At 54.1% G+C, this 19,770-nt stretch overlaps 1 protein-coding gene across 3 annotated transcripts in view; it reads right to left on the bottom strand.

Moving 5' to 3' along the window:
- Positions 1-18,271, bottom strand: part of Col16a1 (collagen type XVI alpha 1 chain) — a 53,254-nt gene extending 34,983 nt beyond the window's left edge. For 2 of the 3 annotated variants that reach the window (XM_026782183.1, XM_013348275.2), the window contains exons 1-31: positions 18,030-18,271; positions 16,410-16,516; positions 14,437-14,511; positions 14,236-14,353; positions 13,150-13,273; positions 12,621-12,887; positions 11,988-12,068; positions 11,739-11,864; positions 10,971-11,024; positions 10,671-10,697; positions 10,025-10,060; positions 9,078-9,104; positions 8,050-8,112; positions 7,686-7,727; positions 7,562-7,606; positions 7,442-7,477; positions 6,995-7,057; positions 6,643-6,687; positions 6,471-6,566; positions 6,242-6,280; positions 5,742-5,786; positions 5,577-5,612; positions 5,041-5,151; positions 4,646-4,681; positions 4,396-4,431; positions 4,211-4,321; positions 3,911-3,955; positions 1,439-1,474; positions 1,251-1,295; positions 854-985; positions 145-180 (exon numbers count right to left, since the gene is read on the bottom strand). In XM_026782183.1, coding sequence (XP_026637984.1) covers positions 145-180; positions 854-985; positions 1,251-1,295; positions 1,439-1,474; positions 3,911-3,955; positions 4,211-4,321; positions 4,396-4,431; positions 4,646-4,681; positions 5,041-5,151; positions 5,577-5,612; positions 5,742-5,786; positions 6,242-6,280; positions 6,471-6,566; positions 6,643-6,687; positions 6,995-7,057; positions 7,442-7,477; positions 7,562-7,606; positions 7,686-7,727; positions 8,050-8,112; positions 9,078-9,104; positions 10,025-10,060; positions 10,671-10,697; positions 10,971-11,024; positions 11,739-11,864; positions 11,988-12,068; positions 12,621-12,887; positions 13,150-13,273; positions 14,236-14,353; positions 14,437-14,511; positions 16,410-16,482 — 2,106 coding nt within the window. In that variant the 5' untranslated portion in view covers positions 16,483-16,516; positions 18,030-18,271. The remainder of the gene's footprint in view (positions 1-144; positions 181-853; positions 986-1,250; positions 1,296-1,438; positions 1,475-3,910; positions 3,956-4,210; positions 4,322-4,395; positions 4,432-4,645; positions 4,682-5,040; positions 5,152-5,576; positions 5,613-5,741; positions 5,787-6,241; positions 6,281-6,470; positions 6,567-6,642; positions 6,688-6,994; positions 7,058-7,441; positions 7,478-7,561; positions 7,607-7,685; positions 7,728-8,049; positions 8,113-9,077; positions 9,105-10,024; positions 10,061-10,670; positions 10,698-10,970; positions 11,025-11,738; positions 11,865-11,987; positions 12,069-12,620; positions 12,888-13,149; positions 13,274-14,235; positions 14,354-14,436; positions 14,512-16,409; positions 16,517-18,029) is intronic. The other variant, XM_026782182.1, reaches the window with a different exon arrangement.
- Between the last annotated feature and the right edge of the window lie 1,499 nt (positions 18,272-19,770).

Consider the following 19,770-nt stretch of genomic DNA (forward strand, 5'->3'; position numbering starts at 1 on the left):
AACTGTGATCAGAATATATTCCATAAGAAAAAAAGAAAGAAAGAAAGAAAGAAAGAAAGAAAGAAAGAAAGAAAGAAAGAAAGAGAGCAGCCTCCAAGACAACCAGGTACCCACCCACCTCCACGCCCATCCACACCCTCTCACCTTCTGGCCCTTGAGTCCACGCTCTCCGGCTCTGCCCTGAGGAGAAAACGGTCCCGGCACCCATTCACTCAGAGTCAATGCCCCTGGGTACCCAGCACTGTGTGAGACCCAGGGGATGTGGCAGAATATGAGACATGAAGACCTATGTTCTCACACCAGGGAACCGGTCTAACATGGGAGAGATTTCTGCCTGTATGCCCTAGGCAAGGAGACTTATCTAGGCTCACTTTCCTCATTTGTCAAATGGGGAGGATGACAGAGTGTAGGCTTCTGCACCCAAGGGTTCCTGTGAGATTGTTCTGCTGGGTCAGTGTTTGCTGTCACCGTAAAAGCGGCAGCCACCAACCTACAGTCGTAACTGCTGTCTCTCCAGCAGTCCTGTGGGCTGTCCAGTGCTTTGCTCATGAGCTTCACCACAACTCCAAGGACAGGACCCAGAGAGACAGAGAACAGGAGTGACTTGCTTAAGTCAAAGATCTTATCAAAATCAGAGCCAGAGTTGGAACCTAGCTCTGCTGAGGCTGTGCCTTGTCCTTGCTCTGCCACAACAGGGACCCATGTGCAGGATGCAAGCAGCTTGCACTAGACACAGAAAGGTTGATCCCACCCCCACTTTATCCTTCTGCCTAGGAAGTCCAGAGACGCAGGGAGGGACCATGCTCATCCTTGCATCCTGCCCACATCCACCCCCAGAGATCCCAGAATTCACCTGCTTCCCAGGTAATCCAAAGCCTGGGGGACCGGGCTCTCCCTTCTCTCCAGCTGGGCCCGGCAAGTGAACCACATGGCTGTCCCCATCCGGAAGTCTGGACAAGGCTGCACAGGGCTCACAAGGCTCCCCCTGCAGAGCAAAGATACTGAGTTAAGGGGTTCCTGGGCTTGGGATCTGGAGCTGCAGAAGGTAGCCAGCTCAGCTGAGTGGGGGATGTCTCCGGAGAGACTAGGAGCACAGCAGAGAGACGGGGAGCATGAGGAGAAGTGTCGCTAAGAGCCAGAATTCACCCCCACAGACTGCAGAGAATCCAGGATCTGGAGTAGAACAGACTAGAACAAGGGTATCTTCTTCAGGGATGTGCCCTGTGCCATGCCAGAAGCCCCAGACTCACCTTTGCCCCTTTGGTGCCTGCTGGTCCCACTGGTCCTGGTGGCCCCTGCATGAGGAGCCATATGAGAGGCTGCCCAGTAGCAGCCGAGGCTAGGCAGAGGCCCAGCCCAAGCCTGTCAGTTCTCCTGTGGAGGGCAACACTGCCCACCTTGCCCTACCCTAAGCCACTGCCATCTGAAGTTTACTTACTGGAACTCCAGCCGGCCCTGCATCGCCAAAATTACCCTGAGGGCCAAACAGAGAGCATATAGTTAAGGGGAAACGGTAGAGATGCCAGATGCAGGAGCAGACTCGTGAGATTCCCCCAAATTCCTCAGGGAATCCCTGACCAGCTACAGCCTTGAAGCTGAGCCCAGCCCGCTCCACCTCTCGCCGGGCAGAGATCATGAAGTCAGTTCTCCAGCAGCTGTTCATCAACTGCCTTTTGGCCCCGAGCACCGGGCTAGGTACTGCATACGTGAACAGCATGGACAAAAATGCCCCGTGGACCCTGCACACTGAAGGGCCTTTTTATGTAGTCAAAGATCACCTTGAACTTCTGATCCTCCTGCCTCAGGTGGGCATCACCCTGCCCAGTTTCTATAATGTTGGGGATCAAACGCAGGGCTTTGTGTATGGTGGACAAGCACCTTACCAATTAAACTATATTCTCATCTTTCCTCCCAACCTCTGTGTGTGTGTGTGTGTGTGTGTGTGTGTGTGTGTGTGTGTGTGTGTTGTACATATGCATGTGGGTAGAGGCCATAGGTTGACATCAGGCATCTTCCACTAACGTCCTCCACAGAATACTTTGAGACTGGGTCTCTCTCACTGACCCCAGCACCCATCAGTTCCGCTTGGCTAGCAGGTCAGTGAGCTCCAGGTTTTCAACTGCTTCTCACCTGCAGTGCTGGGGTTACAGTGCTCAGGATTCTGACTTTTTATATAGATGCTGGGAATTTGAATTCAGGTCCTCAAGCTTGTGAGGCAAGCTCTTTATGAGCAGAGCTTTTAAAATAGCAACCTTGTCAGTGACAGTGAGTGCCACGAAGGGAGCAAGGCAATGACCCAGACCAGAGGAGGTCCCGTTTATACAGGGTGGTCAGAGACGTGGCACCACAGTCATCAGAAGGATGCAAATGAGGCCCGCCAGCGAAAGAATTGGGAGCTTCTGTGTTCCTATGGGAGTCGCCTGTATGAAGGCTGGAGGGGGAACAGTCTCCACGCGCTCCAGAATGGAAGAGGGTCAGAGAGCTAAAGTAAAGGAAGGCAGAGAGAGGAGGAGGGGACTCTAGAAGGAAGGTCGCCCAGCATGAGGTCCAGCAGGATGGTGGCACAAAGCCAAGTCCCCACAGGCCTGTAAGCAGGAAGTTCTGTCACTGGAGTTCTTTCTACAAAGCCACATGAACTGCTCAGTGATAAATGGGCCGTCGAAGGGCTGCGAAGGACACCTGCGGGCCAGAAGAGGGGCCGCTGCCATCAGGAGGGAGGCCATGGAGACCCAAGGGCACAAATGGAGAGAAGCAGGGAGAGTTGCGGGAGACTGGGGCTGAACTATCAGGACCTGTGGCTGGGATGGATGGGAGAAGGTGTGGGGGGAGGAGGAGTCAAGGGTGACGTCAGCTCTGGGCTTTGGGGATTTCAGAATATGCTATTCGCTGTGCTGGAAAAGGCTGGTCACACTTGTTAGCCTCTAATCTAGTACTAAAGAAGGCTAGGAAGGAGATTCGCAAAGTCAAGGTCTGCCTGAGGTTACACTGTGAGTTCAAAGCCAGCCTGGGCAACTTAGTGAGACCCTATTTCAAAATAGTGAAATAAGGATTCTTCAGGTGTCTATGGGGCAGGGGATGTGACTCAGTGGTAGAGGCTTGGCAAAGCACATAGTAGATTCTGGTTCAATCTCAGTGGCACCACACACATATACACACACACACAATGGAAGGAGAGCGGGGCTGGGAAGGGGTACTACAGCTCCATCTGAGAAACGCCACACGTGATTCGCCTGTTAGAGGTGAGTCTAAACGCACATCCTAATGTGCCCCCCCCCCCGCTTGAGCGCGTCCACACCCACAGAGCCCCTCATTTGAGCAACGCTCTATTAGACATTTGTCTCTAACACAGTCATAAATACAAGTGTTAACATGGGCATCGACTCTAGAAACCCAGCCGAGTAGTGGCGACTATAGACTATGGTGGAGCCAGACTTCCTGGGCTCAGATCACAATTCTGTATCCAAACACCCACGGAGCCCGGGAGGTTTCCTCGGCCTTTTTATGTCTCATTTTCCTTATCCATAAAATGGGAAGAGTGGAGAAGAAATGCACCCCTCAGATCTGGGAGGAATAAAGCAAGAATATAACCTGCACAAGGCGTGGAGCCGGCCTGGCAATGATGAACAGAGAAGGGAAACTTAGTATTATTATCTTGCTATAAGGTAATCTGGACGCACTTAATAGTTTTAGATGATCGTGAAATTAAAAATACAGCACTAAGTAATTCTCTTGAAAAACATGAGCTTCTTGGAAATAAATTCCTTGACTCTGCTCAGTTAAAAACAAACAAACAAACAGAACCCTGACAGATGAGTTCTGCGGTGAAATTCCAGTCTGATCTCTGCCTCACTTGCCTCTCAGGGCTGTCTCCCCTGCTGCCTGTGTCTCTGGCTCTCAGCCCCGGACTCACCTTCTCTCCTTTCAGACCTCTCGGCCCAGAAACTCCAGATTTCCCCTTAAAACAAAACAAAACAAGATGGAGTCACAGTGCCTCTGGTCTGGGTCACTGACACCCCTCCAAACTCCCGCTTGTCTCAGTGTCCAACAAGCAAGAGAAAGGAGCAAGGGGGGTTGCTAGACAGTTACTATGTTACAAGTAGCAGCCTAGCACAGGCAGAGAAAAGCCATGGCCACCTCCTGGTCCCTGCCACAAAGCTTGGAACCTGAAGAGCTAGGACAGCCATTAGTATGCCAAGGGCAAGTCACTCACCGGAAGGCCAGGTAAACCATGGCCAGAGGAGCCTGGGTCTTCACTGGCCCCTGTGGAGGGCCTAAGATGCTGGGCCCCAACACCTGAAGTGCAGGATGAACAGGGTTCCCCCTAAGGAAGGAAGAGAAGAATCAAAACCTCCTAAGTGAACAGAAGGCAAAGAGCAGGACGCAGGGGCTTCCTACCTTCTCTCCCTTCATGCCTTGGATGCCTGGATCTCCCTGCAAGGAAAAAGAACGGTTTGTGGGCTGAGAGCAGGCATGTCGGGACACCCCGAATGCTCTAGTCATATTTAAGGACAGCAGTGTGACATCCACACGGATGCCCTCTGAATTGCCCCCATCCTGTGGTTCAGAGGGCGTGCCCGTCAACTCATATAACAAACAAGGGAAATAAGCTTAGGCTAACTGTCCCCACAGAAAGTTCCTTACATACCCGGTCACCTTTCAGTCCAACAGCTCCTAGGCCATCCTGAAAGAGAGTGTACCAAGGAGTGGGATGAGGAGGCGGGGCCAGGACCTTAACCCTGGCCCTGACCACTTTCTTGTATCCTCTCTAACCAATCCCCAAGCCTAGAGGCAGGCTACTCACAGTGAGAGATGGTTCTACCCTATCTTGCCCAAAAGACATTCCAGAGTCTCTTGGGGGTGTAGGGAAAGTGCTGGGAGGTTGCCATGGAAACCTGGGATGACACTCTAGCCAGCCCTAAACTCTATGGTTCAAACCCCTTTCTGGCTATACTCTGCTTAACCTCTCGGTGGCTTTGAGAAATACCCAGTCCCTTAGGGTCTGTTTTAAATATGTCCCTCTGTGGCCACTTGGGCACTCACCCTGGCTGGAGCAGGATCACCTGGCTCTCCTTTGGGACCTGGTTTTCCAGGAAGTCCCACAAAATTCTGGAACCCTTCAGGCAGCGTTGGACACACTTCACAGGGGTCACCCTAGTGGAAGGGAACAACCACAGGAGGATAAGGTGGGGCTGAGACCTTGGGAAAGATGGAAGCCTTCTGTCACACCAGCTTTAGGTATCCCCATCATCAAAGTGGACAACAGGAACACTGTAGGGCCTTCATGTCCAAGGGACTCCTTCGTTCAGGAGTCTCAGACTTCCTGACACTGTGTCCTTGAAGGAAGCCAGGGGAGGCACAAGTGTCCCACTGACAGTGCTCATTAACCATGCAGGTGCCAGAGGCAGGGTCTGAGTGTGGCCGACCCCCCAGGCAGGCTTCTGAGCTAATCACATACCTTCCATAGGAATAAAGAGAGGGCCACCTGAGGCAGGTCATGCCTGTGGGCAGAGTGCCCCTGCTGCTCAGAGCAGATCCTGTTCCCAACCTAACCCAGGGCAGCCAGGCCTGGAGCTTACCTTCTCTCCCTTAGTCCCTGGCACTCCCGGCTTGCCCTGTTGGGAAGGAGGACAGACAGAAGCAGGGGCATTAATGCCAGGGAAAAGGGACCAGTATGCCCAGAAAGAGCTGAGGACCCAGGCATGGTGGACAGGGAACCCTCTCCCCTGCTTGCACCCACTTACAGGCTTCCCTCCAGGGCCTTCCTTTCCTGGAGTCCCAGAGCTGCCCTGTAATCAGAAGAAAGGTTAAAGGCGAGGCTCCCCCTGATGTGGCCTCTTCCCCTTTGTCCCTTGATCCGGCCTCTCAGCTGAACCTCCCATCTCCATCTGGTCCACTGACTGGCTAAATCCTCCCTTCCTCTTGCCTGTCCTCCTGTGTGTAGCTCTGGAAAAGGACGGGGAATGACTAAGGCTCTGAGTGCCCTTCTGTGAGTGTCACAACAAGGAGATGTGACAGACAGACAGACAGACAGACAGACAGACAGACAGACATTTGCAGTTCTTGCTGCTCACCAAAGCCAAGGCCCCCAGCCCAGCTAGTATTTGAGTAGAGACACCCCCTTTAGCACCTCGACTAAACTGAGCCCCTTCAGGCCAAAGCCCCACCACGTCTTCAGATATGCACACTGCATGGTCACGCTCCCCCCCCCCCAAGCCCATGTCCACACTCCTTCCAGGCTTACCTTGTCTCCCTTTGGGCCTGGTGGGCCACCTGGATCTCCCTGATGGCAGAAACAGGGTGGTACAAGTTTCCTCTCTACAGCACGATGAGGGGTTTTGTCTTAAGTCACCCTCCAACCTGCACCCTTGGGACCTGGTCTTATTCCCAACTCAGCCCCACCCTGGGGGGGGCAGAAGTGGGGAGGGAGAGGTCCCAGGAGAGGACAAGAAGAGAGGTGTGGGGATACTTACAGGAGTCCCAGGCAGTCCTATCCCAGGCAGCCCAGGGAGGCCAGGGGGCCCAGGCTCTCCTGCCAGTCCCTCGGGCCCCACGAAGCCAGGGTCACCCTGGCACACAAGTGGTTATGAGAGGGGCCACCACCTTAGCCCCACCGCTGCTCCCACACCCAGGCCTGCAACTCACTTTCTGTCCTTTTGGTCCAATGACACAGATCTCTCCTGGCCGACCCTGTTAAAAAGAGGGTCAAGGTAGGGACAGCCAGGGGTCTGGCAACTGCCCCACTGAGACAAGAAAATAAATATACACCTCTGTCACCCTTTATCGCCCTTCTCCCATGCCAGATCCCAACCTGGTACCCTACAGTTATCAAATATGACCAGTCTTAGAGTTAGGAGCCCTGCGTTCAGGACCTATACCGCCATGCTATGTCTCCTGGGACACAGCCCCTCACCTCCTTGACCAGCAGGAGGGGGCTGGACCTCTGGGTTAGAGTCTAACATTTTGAGGCCTAGGGAGAGGGTCCCCAACAACATACATCTCGGCCTGGCTTTCCTGGCAATCCTTTGAGGCCTCCGTCACCCTTCTCGCCTTTCTGGCCCTGGGGAAGGAAGATACAAGTGACCAGGACTGTTCCTCAGAAAAGAAGCAGGGCAGTTAGTTCCTATTAGGGGAGGGCCAAGGGCCTTCCAGAGCTCCCCTCCCCAACTCGGCTTCTCCTGAAAATAAATGCCTTCCTCAGAAGGGCAAACAACAGAAAGAACTTTCAAACCAGCTAGACTACTCATTCCACAAACATGTGGTATTGCCTTCTAGATGTGGTGGGTGTTTGGACTAGGCAGAGGACTAGAAGAGATGGGGAAGGGAGAGTCAACTCTGCCGATTTGTCACGATCCTCTAGGAAGGCCTTAGACATTTCTGTCCTCATGAACGTAGGGCCTGTGGTCCATCTGGGCACCCACCCCTCCAAACATAAACCTTTTACCTTCTGGCCTGTTGAGCCTGGGGCTCCTGAGGGTCCCTAAGATGAGGAGGGAGCACAAATGAATGGGGGAGGCTGGGTCAGGACCCATCCTCTCTGCCCTGCGGTAGGCCCCAGGCTTACCAAGTCTCCTGATTCTCCCTTCTCTCCTTTCGGGCCTTCTGCACACTGACAAGGGAGAAAAGGGGTTAAGTGGGCAGAATGCTCCTGTCTCAGCCCTGAAACAGGCCTCACTTCTCAGTCTTACCTGAAGTGGGGCATCTGGGGAGACTCGAACACAGTCGCTGCCCTGTGAGTAAGCAACAGGGGTCAAGGCTAGAGCCTCCCATGGGAGTCACAAAAACCTATTGCTAGGAAAGGCCTAGGTACCCTAGAAAATAGGCTTCCACATGTTAACCCCTGTAGAACCCTGACCAAACGCCCAGTTGGCCAGGCTAACCCCTGTAGAACCCTGACCAAACGCCCACTTGGCCAGGCTAACCCCTGTAGAACTCTGGCCAAATGCCCATTTGGTCATGTTTCCCACTGAGGTGGTGGGATGTTAATTTACATCCCACCAAGCTCCTCTCCAGTGGGAGAGGCCCTGATGTTGACTTGGTTTGGGTACTTACCCGAGCTCCCTTCTCTCCCTTGGGGCCTGATGGTCCAGTCAGGCCTCGCTCACCTTTCCCTCCCTGTGGGTGAGACCAGAATGATGGTCAAGCCTAAAGGGAGCCTCCAGGAAGTTTTCCCCACCCCTGGTTGCCTCCATCCCTCTATTATGCAAATGTGTGCATACACACACACACACATACACACACACACACACACACACACACACACACAGCCCCACCCCCATATACTACCCACAGTACACAGATTCCATATACACCAAAAGGCTGTTTGGCAAACCTACAGCCTCACACAGAGTATCCCATCCCCCACACCCACAGGCATGCACATTAGCAAACACCCAACAGATCCACAGCACGTGAACACATTGCATAGATTTGCAGAACAACATAAACCCAGGACAGCTAATAGTCAAGTTTCCTGAGCTCGAGTCTTGTGCAAGTCCTGTCACCTCCCTGAGCCTCCAATTCTTCATCAATAAAACAGGATTGATGCAGCTGCACCCGTCTCCAGACATTGTGTGAATAAGACAGGGGTGCTGTGGGCGACATGGTGGGCAGAGCCCACCCACTCACAAGCTAGCAAAACAAGCACAGCACATGCTCACACGAGCCATGCTCGCCCCATTGCTCACAAACTTGAGACCCATTAAGCCCACAGGTCCCTAGAGGCTCAGCCCTTGGCCTGTGGACCACATAGGTGCAGATATGTGTTCCAGAATATACAGGTATAACCACACATGATCATCCTGACACATCCCATGACCTATGCCTGGAATGATGAGAGCACTCATCTCCTAGGAAGGGTATGTGTACCCAGGGATCAGGGCTTGGTACTCGGTACTGAGGAGCTTTGCCTCAGCAAAGGTCAGTTCTGGACTCTGCATATACAACCCACTCACTCCAACACAGACTTAAACACACCTGGGCAGTTCTGACATAAACACATGACCATAGGGCAACATGACATGGGAGGGACCAAGACCACCAAAGAAGATGGGAGAATTCTGCTCTCTGCTGGGTCTTACCTTGGGGCCAGAGGGACCAAGTGTGACCTAAGGGAACACAGGAGGGAAGAGGACATTGAGCTATAGGGAGCTAGAGGGAACCAAGGGCCCAGAGTGGGGAAGCAAATCGGTGAGGCTCACACCCATGACGGCAGAACCAACCACAAGAGTCCCGGTCCCCATCCTGCCTTCCAGGCCAATCAGTGAGCTGATTCTATTTTCCAAGGCTGTAAAGCCAACAGAGGGGTGTGATCTACTCTCTCCAACCTGCCTGCCTTTGACTAGGCCCACCTCAAGTTGTTAGGCTAACATGGTCATTCGGTTGCCATGGCAACCCCAGCACCTCTGGGAACCAAGGCCTTACCAGATTTGATGGGAGACTGGATAGAAAGAGAGGCAGGCAGCAGTGGGGGGCACCTCTAAGTTCCCCCAAAGTTAGGGGAATCAATTCCCCCTTTGTGAATCAATATAGCCCACCTGCTCAAAACACGGTAACTCCTGCAGAAGGGGCACAGTAGGTACCAAATGGCTCGCACTGAGTCCTGTCCTTTCAGACTCTTAGTGGGAAGGCTGGGCTAGGCTAGGAGAGGAGAATGCTCAGGCTCTGAGCTAGGTGTCCCTGGGCTGCTCCCCCACCCCCATGCCTAGGCCTCCAAGGTGACAGGTGGAGCCTTCCAGTCAAAGCGGATCTGAGATCTGGAGGCCAACGCACAACTGGAATCAGCACCCAAGGTCTTAGTCCCTTTCCACCTCCCGAGGAGGCCACCACTCTGGATCATGAGGCCCCATCAAGATGTCAGGGCTTGATGGCTCAGGGGTGGGGCTAAGCACAGCTCTGGGGATCAGGCAGGGGATGCTGGGAAAGTGAACAAAGCCCCCTTGTCCTCAACCAGGAAACTCCAGCCTGCTCTAGGAAGTGAGCACACCCAGACTGCAGCCACCCCACCCACGACTCCCCATCCACTTACATTGCTCTCCCGGGCACTGTGGACACAGGGTGGGCACTGCAAGAAAACAGGCCTGCAGGTCAGTACTGAGCCCCAAGATTAGCCCTACCCAACATGAGAGTGCATAACACACACTCTCTCTCTGTCTCTCTGTCTCTCTCTGTCTCTCTGTCTGTCTCTCTCTGTCTCTCTGTCTCTCTCTGTCTCTCTGTCTCTGTCTCTGTCTCTCACTGTCAGCACAAACAGCGCCTCACGTGTCCTTAGCATGACCTGAGATATGCATAGAGGCAGAAAGCATAGAAGGCCAAACTTGCCCCTTGTCTTCCACCAACACAGACCTACAGTCATCTTCTCAAATGAAAAAAACTAAAGCCCAGAGAGGAACAAGCCCAAGGCCACACAGCGTGTCACTGAAGAAGGGTTTCATGGCTAAAACCTAGGCTTTCCTCATGTGCCCATGGCCATTGGCTTCTGACTCGGTAGGAATGGCTCCCAGGGCCTCCACCCTAGAATCCAGGGCAGGCAGGGCCTCCTGTTGGGGCCTCAGGAATGTCAGGTACTTCACAGTCATCTGTCACCCCAATACCTAGGCGCTATGCCTCAAAACCTTTATCCAAAGAGTTAGTGCTGACATCCCCCACCCCACCCCCGCAGAAGAAAGGCTCACCTCATTGACTTCAGTCTCCTGGTGGGCCTGGGAAAAAGGGGGTATGAGGGTGGGAAGGGAACCTGGGATCAAGCATTGCTCCAAGCCCCTGTACAAAAGCAGGCAGGAGCCAGCTCTCTAGAGAACACCCAAAACTGTGTCCCGCCCAGTCTGTCTTCCCTTCTCAGAGCTGGCACCACACAGCCAAGCTCTGTCCAGGCAGGAAGAGAGTGGGAGTGTGGCATCTTCTCCGAGGGCTTTACAGAGGGCATGCAGGGCAGACAGAGGGCACTGTGAGCTCCTCCCTCCACCCCCGTCTACCTTTGTCCCCCTTTCTGCCTTCTGGCTGCTTCTTCCCATCAGCTGTGCATCCACCTGGGCAGACAGAGGGACAATTCTGGGGTCCATGATGGAAAGGGGCATCCAGGCAGAGCACACACATGCCAGGCACCCCTCGGTTTGGCATCTGGCACCTCCCAGGGCATCAAGGGCTTGCTCAGACCCCTGAGGCTGCCCCCACAGGCGCCCCTTCTCCCTTCCACTCCACCATGTGATGTAGAAAGGAGACAGCGAATCAATGGGATCTTGTGTTTCTGCAGTCAAAGACTGGGCATGATGCCTGGGTAGGCAGGGACACTGCCCAACCAGAGGGTGGGGCTGAGGGAAGGATGGGGTTTTCCTGCCACCTCCAAAGAACCTGGGAATGGATGGGGGCAGCTGGCCATGGTGCTGCGAGAGTGAGAGCCCCGGGGAAAAGAGCGCAGCCTGGCATCAGGGCCCACATATCCCTGTACAGGAGACAGTGCAGACTGGGTGCTGCCTGCCTCAGGAGGGTCTAGATGGCGTTAGTGAGAGGCTGGCCAGAGTCAGAGCTAGAGCAGCGTAATGTGCAATGCCAGCGAGTAACAGGCACAGGGTTAACGCCATGGGTTCTCTCTCTACTTCCCTGAGTTCCATAAGATAAGACATAAGTTAAGCCCACATCCAGGGGTCTTCCCAACTTGGGCACATGACCTGCTGAGTCTGGTGGCAAGCCTCAGCCAGGTCAGGGGTGGAACAGTCTCCCTTGTACCTCCCCGGCTCACCCACCTTGCTGTTCTGGGGCTCCTCCAAGCAGAAGCAGCGGGTGTAGACCTTGCCCTCCGTCTGAGGATTGATCTCAATGAGCTCATTACTCTGCGTATCCCGACGGGCCTTGGAGGTCTCTGGGGGACACTGCTCAATGTGGGGGGAAGGTCAAGGTCAGCAGAGGGGCAGATGCATCCTCAGACCTCTGTCATCCCCATGCAGGCTGCCCCCCCCCTCCAGCACAGCATGTGCTAGGGGCCAGCTCCTCACCCCTCCTGGTAAGATCTCACAGCAACCCTCCTCCAGCACCAGCTCTGGGTCACAGTAGATGTGCGCCTGCTGAAGGTCAAACTGCAGGGGACACACAACTTTATCTTATTTCAGATGATCAAATAGCTCTGCCTTGGTCCCCAAAGAGGCTCAAAGATGTCTTCACCCCAGGATTTGACTCTAGGGTCTCTCCAGGCTAGTCAGGGAAGCCATCAAGAATAGAGCTGTCGCTAAAAGCAGAGATGGAGGAGGAAGGGAGGAATAGGGAGAGAGAAGAGGATGGACGAACAGGCAGTAAGAGATGGCTCCATCCAAGCTGGGCCCATCCTGTAAATGAATATTTAAGGAAAAGCATTGCAGGTAAAGCGAAAAGCATGTGCAAAGGCATACATATGCAAATTTCCTAGGTGATCCATCGGACTGGAGGGAATTGATGACAGCAGTCAATAGAGATATAAGGAAAATGCCGGGGATACGTAGCCAGATGGTGGAGGGCCTGAAATGTCAGGTTAACGTGGCTAGGCTGCAGATGGAAGGCAATGGCTCCAGAGGGGGATCTGAACACTAATACACACTCTCAGGAGCTCAAGGTTCCCCCAGAGGTAGAAACAGAGACCAGGATCCAGCACTCACCGAAACAGGTTTGCCCTGCTCAGCATCCAAGCCCAGAAATACATGGCCCCCAGGCCGAATGGGTTGCCAGGGCCCCAGGGGCTGGGAGGAGGCTGAGATGCAGTCCACATGCACAGAGGCCACACGACCTGCCACACTCAGCATCAGCTTGTGCCAACGCAAATCAAAGAGCTGGGGCACTGGGAAAATGCAGGACACAAAGTCACCATCTTGGCCCTGTGCCCGGAGCTCTAGACTCCGCTCCTGGCTGTTGACTTCCAAGGAGATCTGTGACAAATTGGAGGGGGGGGGATGAAAAAGGACAGCGATTCAGAGTTCTAGAGGAATAGCACGGCAAAGTTGAGGGCCTCAAACTTATTTCCCAGGATGGGAGAGAGCTAGGTGGGGTCACAGAGAACATCCTGTAAGAATGTGATGGGCCCTGGGATGGAGCAGAGATGCCCCAGAAACCACAAGGGTGGGGGAGAAGCTGAGCTGAATACATGCAACCAGTTGCCCAAGGAGTGGGTGAGGGAAGGGGTGGGCTCACCTGTGGGTACCCGTTTGCATCAGTCACTTGGAACAAGTACCACGTGTTCCGGAAGGTTTGCTTCTTTAGCAGGACTGTCAGGACCAGGACAAACTCCTCTGGCAGTCCCCAAGGGAATACTTTTCTGCAGGGGAGAAGAGAGGCCGCTCTGAGTTTCAGTGGCACCCAGGGGATGAGCCTGCCTGAGACATGTACAGCACGCACCTCCAAACCATGCACACAGTCATCCTGACACACTCACTGAGCACCTTCCGGGTGCTAAGGATTGACTATCTACTGGGAAAGCCAGTGGTGAAAACAGGGAAATTCTTGTCCCAGGAAGTCTCATGGGGCCTGATGGGACAGAGGAACATTAACAGAGAATCCCTGAAACCATCTCAGCAGACTGGAGAGATAGATCAGTGGTTAAGAGCACTGGCTTCTCAACCAGAAGACCAACGATTGATTCCCAGCATCCATATAGTATCTCACAACCATCTATAACCGGAGTCCCAGAGGGAATCGAATGCCCCCTTCTGGCCTCTGCAGTCAGTGCATGCATGTGGTGCACATACATATAGACATAATACTCATATGCACAATAAATAAATCATTTCTTTTTCTATTTCAGCATTGCATCCCAACTTTGGCAAAGGAAGCTCCCAAGGAAGCCAGCATGGCGTATGGACCTAGAGTGGAAGGAGAGATTCTGAGAAAGGGACCAAGGGCTTCTGCATAAACACAGCTGCCAGGAAAGGAGATGCAGGTCAGGAGGAGCCAGACGGCCCAGGGGCTGCTGGGAGCTGGGCTTCACACAAGACCACACTCACATAGACACAGGCTCTTGAAACCAGCCTAGGGTTCTCATTGCAACCAGGGGATATAAACCTGGCCCTGCCTTGCCAGTGAGAGCCAGGCTGGGGTTGCCAGTCACCACGCACACAAACCCATCCTTCAAGCCCAGGGGCCAGCCAGTAGGTAGACTTTAGGCAGGGAAGGCTCAAAACGGCCTCCAGAGAGGCCCTGGAATGGACCACTCACATCCAGAGTTGCAAGAATGAGGCTGAGGTCAGTATGGATTCCCAATAGTCACCCAGAGTCTGTTACCGTGTGGGTTGGGTCAATGGGGCAGCTCCCAGTCGCAAGATGAGCGGCCCTTTGGGGTTGCGGATCTTCTTGATGGCAGATATCTTCATGAGATTCAGTCGGCGGATTAGGTTGAAGCCTTCAGGACATCAGAGGAAGGGCAGGTGAGAAGCACAGGGCAACCCTAGGAAGTGGGCAGGGGATGGTTGAGGCTGCACTCACCAGTCACATTGGTTGATGGGTCACTACTGTGTTCCAGCTTGAGTCCTTCTTGCTGGGAAGATGGGCATTGCTCACCTGGGAGAAAGTTGGCCTAGAACATTAGGAACTCAGGAAGGCAGCTGCCTGGGGCTGGGTGGGGGGATCCTGGGGGCCCCAGGAGGGGAAAAGTCCATAGTCTTCCTTCTGGACTTTTAACCTAGTCTGCCTTGAGGCTGTGCTCACTCTCGCCTTATGACCCTGGCTGTGCCAGAAGAGCCCAGCACACAGCCACTGAATGCGTCAACAGCAGAATAGGACCCAATGCCTGGGATCCCAGCCTTCTAATACCTGCAGCTGGAGCTAGGCCAATCAGGGGTGAAAGAAACCCTGGTTGGTTCAGAGCCCGGACAGTGGACATGTACATGTTATGTACATGTTCCTCCATGCGTTCCACCTAGGTGGGGGCAGAGGAACACAGTGGGAATGAGGATATGTTATCTTCATGCACACTTGGTGTTGCGTGCAACTGCGTGCACATGACTATACATGCATGAGCTATGCATACCCATGTCCTCAGGGCTGCCATGTGCACTGGCATACATGGGTGGCATTCTGTTTCCCATACTCGCAGAAGAAAAAGGCTGACACAAGTCTGAGCCACCAGTATGGCTTTTCACCTGCATTCCCAGCTAGGGAAACAATAAAAAGAGAGCAAGAGGCTGAGGGGACCACAAGCTCAAGGGTACCCTCAGTGACTTAGGCCAGACAAGGCCCATTAAAGACGTATGAGATTCTGAACAAAGACACAGTCTCTGAAGTCCCAAAGGGACGGGCTGGTGGCTATAAGCCTCCTTCTCCCCGGGGCTGCACTTCCCTCCCCTCCTGAGACCAGAAGTGTTGGTAAAGGTGGCTACATCAAAGAGGCAGGGGCTAAAATCAACGGGCCTTCCCAGCAAAGCTGAAGGGAAGGCTGGGCCAAGCCAGTCAAGTCACCTCCCAGAAGATAGCCAACTCCCTGTCCAACCTAGTTGAAAGACAGAGCCCTGTGTTCCTGGGCACAATGACCCACTGCAATCTCCACCCCCAAGTCTGGCCGGAAAGACCATCACTGTCTTCAGCATCCCGCAGTACTGGGTGACTCACCCTTGGCAACAGACCCAGATTCCTTACAGATGTTGAAATCCTCTGCCCCAGCCCCTCTAGGGGACCCGGTGAGGGAGAGGAGAGCAAAACTCTCCAATACACATGCAGAAACACACATGTGCCTGTACACACACACACATACACAGGCAGTCCCATCCACCCTGGATGCCTGGACTTGGGCCTAGGAGTTCGGCTCCTTCCTGGCTAGGTGGTGCAACTACCGGGCCCAGAGGGCACCCAGCAAGGCCAGGCAGATTGCCTGGTCAACTTCCCTTGGCTTTGGTCCCTGGAAAACTGCACCCTCTCCCTGTCCAGAGCCTAGACCATGGGGTGGGCAGTCGTCAGAGATCCAAGCTGGTACAAAAGAGGAGCCTGTGGCTGGAGGATGGGGTCACTGTCATGAGAAGGAACAGAGGGGCCGGGCAGCTTTCTGGAAGTGCTGCCTTTGTAAGGGGAGTGTGGTGCCCGCTCCTTCTCATCCAGAGAGCCAGTAAGAAGTGCAAGGATGTGCTGGGGGTGGGGACGGGGGACTGTTCTCCCCCTGCAGAGACCCAAGAGAACATACAAATGTACTGAGCTTCTCAAGATGCAAACCCAGAGATCCTCAGACACAAGAGATACAGAGAGAGGAAAAGAGGGAGAGAGAGAGACAGAGACAGAGAGAGCACTAACTCACACACACATACAGCTAACTCACACAGGCTCAAGTATGCAAACATCTCAGAAGCTAACCTGAGCTCAGCTCCTACACTTGCCCATAAATACCCATATGACTGATATATATATACATGGTCACATATGTGCAAAGACCCCAGAAACCGGGAGCCAGAGGCAGGTCTGAGTCAGCTCACCTATATTTACTCCATGGCTGAAGGTGGCCCAGAGCCCAAGCAGCCACAAGCCAGGAGCCCAGGATGCCAACATGCTGGTCCAGAGAGATCAGCTGCAGCCTTGGCACCTGACAACCAAAAACAGGGAAGGTGGGCTTCAGGGTGCCCAAAGGACAATGGCATGTGTGGACAAGTAGGAACAGTCTGAGGCCCGTGCATCAGGGACTGTAGTGGTCAGGGCTTGGCATCCGTCACTCTCAGGAGCCCCACACAGGTCTGAGGTGAGAATCTGGGCAGAGGTGATAATACAAATATTTAGCCACCGGTATGGCCCAGACACCCACCAGCCAGAGCAGAAGGCTGGCTGACGCATAGAAACAGGGGCCCAGGCAGCTTCTAGCTGTGTCAGGATTGAGAAGGGGGTCTAGAGGGCCTTTAAAGACCATAGAGGCTGGGAGGGTGGGATGGGAGGTTGAGCAGAGGCAATGTATCAAAATGCTGGGATGAATCCCGGAGCTCTAACAGCTGTTCTGTGCCGGCACACAGTAGCCCAGTACCTGGAGAGCTGTGTTCAACCGAGCACAGGTAGCCCTGCCAGGCATCCACAAGGTCAGGGGCCAAAAACTGGACTGAGTCTCTTGGCAGAGATCACAGGGCTGTGTGCGGGGCCAAGAAAGCTTCCCTTTGTGTGGACAAGGGGCGGGAGAGCAGGTCACCAGGGCCCAGGACCTTGTTGCCAACCTCCCAGGCTGATGGATGCTTGTCTTTTGGTTTTATTAAACCCTGATGGATGGGCCCAGATAAATCAATGCAGGCTCAGCAAGTGGCCAGCAGAGTCATATATCATGTCCTCTTCCGGGACAGTCAGATCATGAGCACACAAAGCCATGTGTGTCAGTACAATACACACAGGCGCATGGGTACCAGGGCTATGCAATCAAACCTAGCTGCACGCAGGCATGCTAACAGACCTGAGGACTGATAAGCCCAGAGTTTACATATATACACTCCTGTCCAGAGCCAGCCCATAAGTACCCCTCCCTGGGGCCTTCCTGTTGGTACTTTTCTTAGGCAAGTCCAATTTCGTCCAGTGCAATCCTAACTTACCTGCCTTGTGGCTGGATACAGAATGACAACGGAAAGGACTCCCTTCCCCCAATATATATGTAGGCTTGACTCTTCCTCCCTTCTCCCTGGGATGGAACTGCGTCCCCCACCCTAGTCATCTCCCATCCTAGGGGTGTGCATCTCCCACTCTCAAACCCTACCCTGGCCCTCCCTTCCCGACAGCCAATGAAAGGCTAGCCGGCTGTGAGCCGCATGTGGGCGCATGTGGAGGCGTGAACATAGACGTGCTCATCATGTTCACTTCTGGCATCCATTCTCGGGCCTCGGTCTGAGTGGAGGGCTGTAGAGACAGCTAGAGAGATGCTTCCAGGGAGACCCCGCCCCCTTCAACACAGGTACAGATTTGAGGAGACAGCAGGACCGGCATGGAGTTTCCATGCCACCCTGGGGCAGAGAAGAGCACGGAGGACCTCAGAGAGGGGATGCCACTTATCCCAGGTCACATAGCTAGTCAGTAGCAGAAAATGCCCTTTCAGCCTAGAGCGAGAAGCAGCCCAGTCCTGGCCCACTTACCAATAGCCCGGAAGCCCCTCACTGAGCAATCCTGGCGGCCCCAAGGCCGCCAGCTGTGGGAAGCAGGGCCCGGGGGTCCACCGGCCAGCAGGGGAATTCTCGATCTCTCCCTGCCCTGCCGGTCTGCCCTGTCTCCAGCTTCTCAGCGTCCCGAGTTCTCTCTGTTGAGTGCCGCGCAGCGCACGCCTGCCTGGACTGCCGGCCGCTCCTGGAGGGGAAAGAGGGCGGTTCTAGGGGCGCTGGGACCTTGCCAAGAGGCTAATGGAACACAGCTGAGCCAGCCCGCCAGGCTGGAGGCGGAGGGAGGCAGCGAGCGCTTGGCGCGAAGGCGCTAGCTGCTGGGCTGCACTGCCGCGCTCCTGGCCTGGCCCTGCGCCCGGGCGCACCCGTCCTGCTTCACCAGCCAGGTGAGCCCGCGGGCCAGCAGGGCGAGGCGGCACCCTGCGTGCCCAGAGCTGCCCTAGAAGGGGTGCCTGCGGCGGGTTGGAGAGAGGGAGACCACGCCAGACGCTTCCAGAGCCAGGCCTGGGGTTTAAGAAACCTCCTTTGTGCCCCCCTTTTCCTTCTTCTGGCCGGGACCCCAGAAAGCTGGAGAGGTCTGAGGACCCTCCTCCACAGCCATGGAACTCGCGACGTGGCTGCTGACCAAGCCTCAGTGGTCAGCTTTTTCCAGCGCCTGGGCCTAGCATTCCTAGGTTGTAGTGCCTCCGTCTGCACTGGGAGGAGGGACAGAGCAACACGCGCCCCCTCCCCAACCCTGTGCTAAATTAACTCCTTCTGCTCTGCCCTCGTTTCTGCAGAAGTATAATCAGTGAGTCCTCTTTTTCCTTTTGGACTCAGCGAGGTTGGAAAGGCTCAGATCCCTGCTCCCTGCTCCAGCTTTGTAAAAACTTAATTAATCTTGTATGTGTATGCGCGGGAACATGGGCACAGGCATAGTTGTAAATGCCATGTTTGGGGAAGTCAGAGGACAGCTTGTAGAATCAGTTATTTCCTCCCACTGTGTGGATTCTGGGGCTCAGACTAAGATCGCCAGGCTGGGCTTGGTGACAAGCACCTTTACTGACAGCTATTTCCATGGCCCTTGAACTTTTTTTTTTTTTTAAATTGGAGATTGAACCTAGAGTTTGCATACCCTAAGCTAATGCGCTACCACTGAGCTACAGCTACAGCCTTTGGTGTGTATGGGTGTGTACGTGTGTGTTCTGTATAAATGTTTGCAGGTGTGCACACATGTATGCACATGCGTGTGGAGACCATAGGTGTCTTCCTCAAGGACTCTCTCTCTCTCTCTCTCTCTCTCTCTCTCTTTCTCTCTCTCTCTCTCCCTCTCTCTCCCTCTCTCTTATTTTTTGAGACAGGCCTTTCCACTGAACCCAGAATTCATTGATTCAGCTATATTAGTTAGCCAAGGAGCGGTAGGGATCCTCTTTGTCTCCACCTCCCCAGAAATGGAATTTCAAGTGAACCCCGATGTTACAGCTGGGATTCAAATTCAGGTTCTCAGATTTGTAGAGCAAGAACTTTACCGACTGAGCCACCTCCCTTCCCCACCAGCCTTGTTTTTTAAGACAGGGGCTTGTGAAGTTGCTCAGGCTGGCTTTGAACTGCTCTGCAGCAGAAGCAGACCTAGTCCATCTGTCTGTCTGTCCTTCCTTCCTTCCTCCCTTCTTCCCTCCTTCCTTTCCTCCTTCCCTCCCTCCCTCTCTCCCTTCCTTCCTTCCTTCCTTCCTTCCTTCCT

The sequence above is a fragment of the Microtus ochrogaster genome, chromosome 10 (assembly GCF_000317375.1).
Source record: "Microtus ochrogaster isolate Prairie Vole_2 chromosome 10, MicOch1.0, whole genome shotgun sequence".
Classification (NCBI taxonomy): Eukaryota; Metazoa; Chordata; class Mammalia; order Rodentia; family Cricetidae; genus Microtus; species Microtus ochrogaster.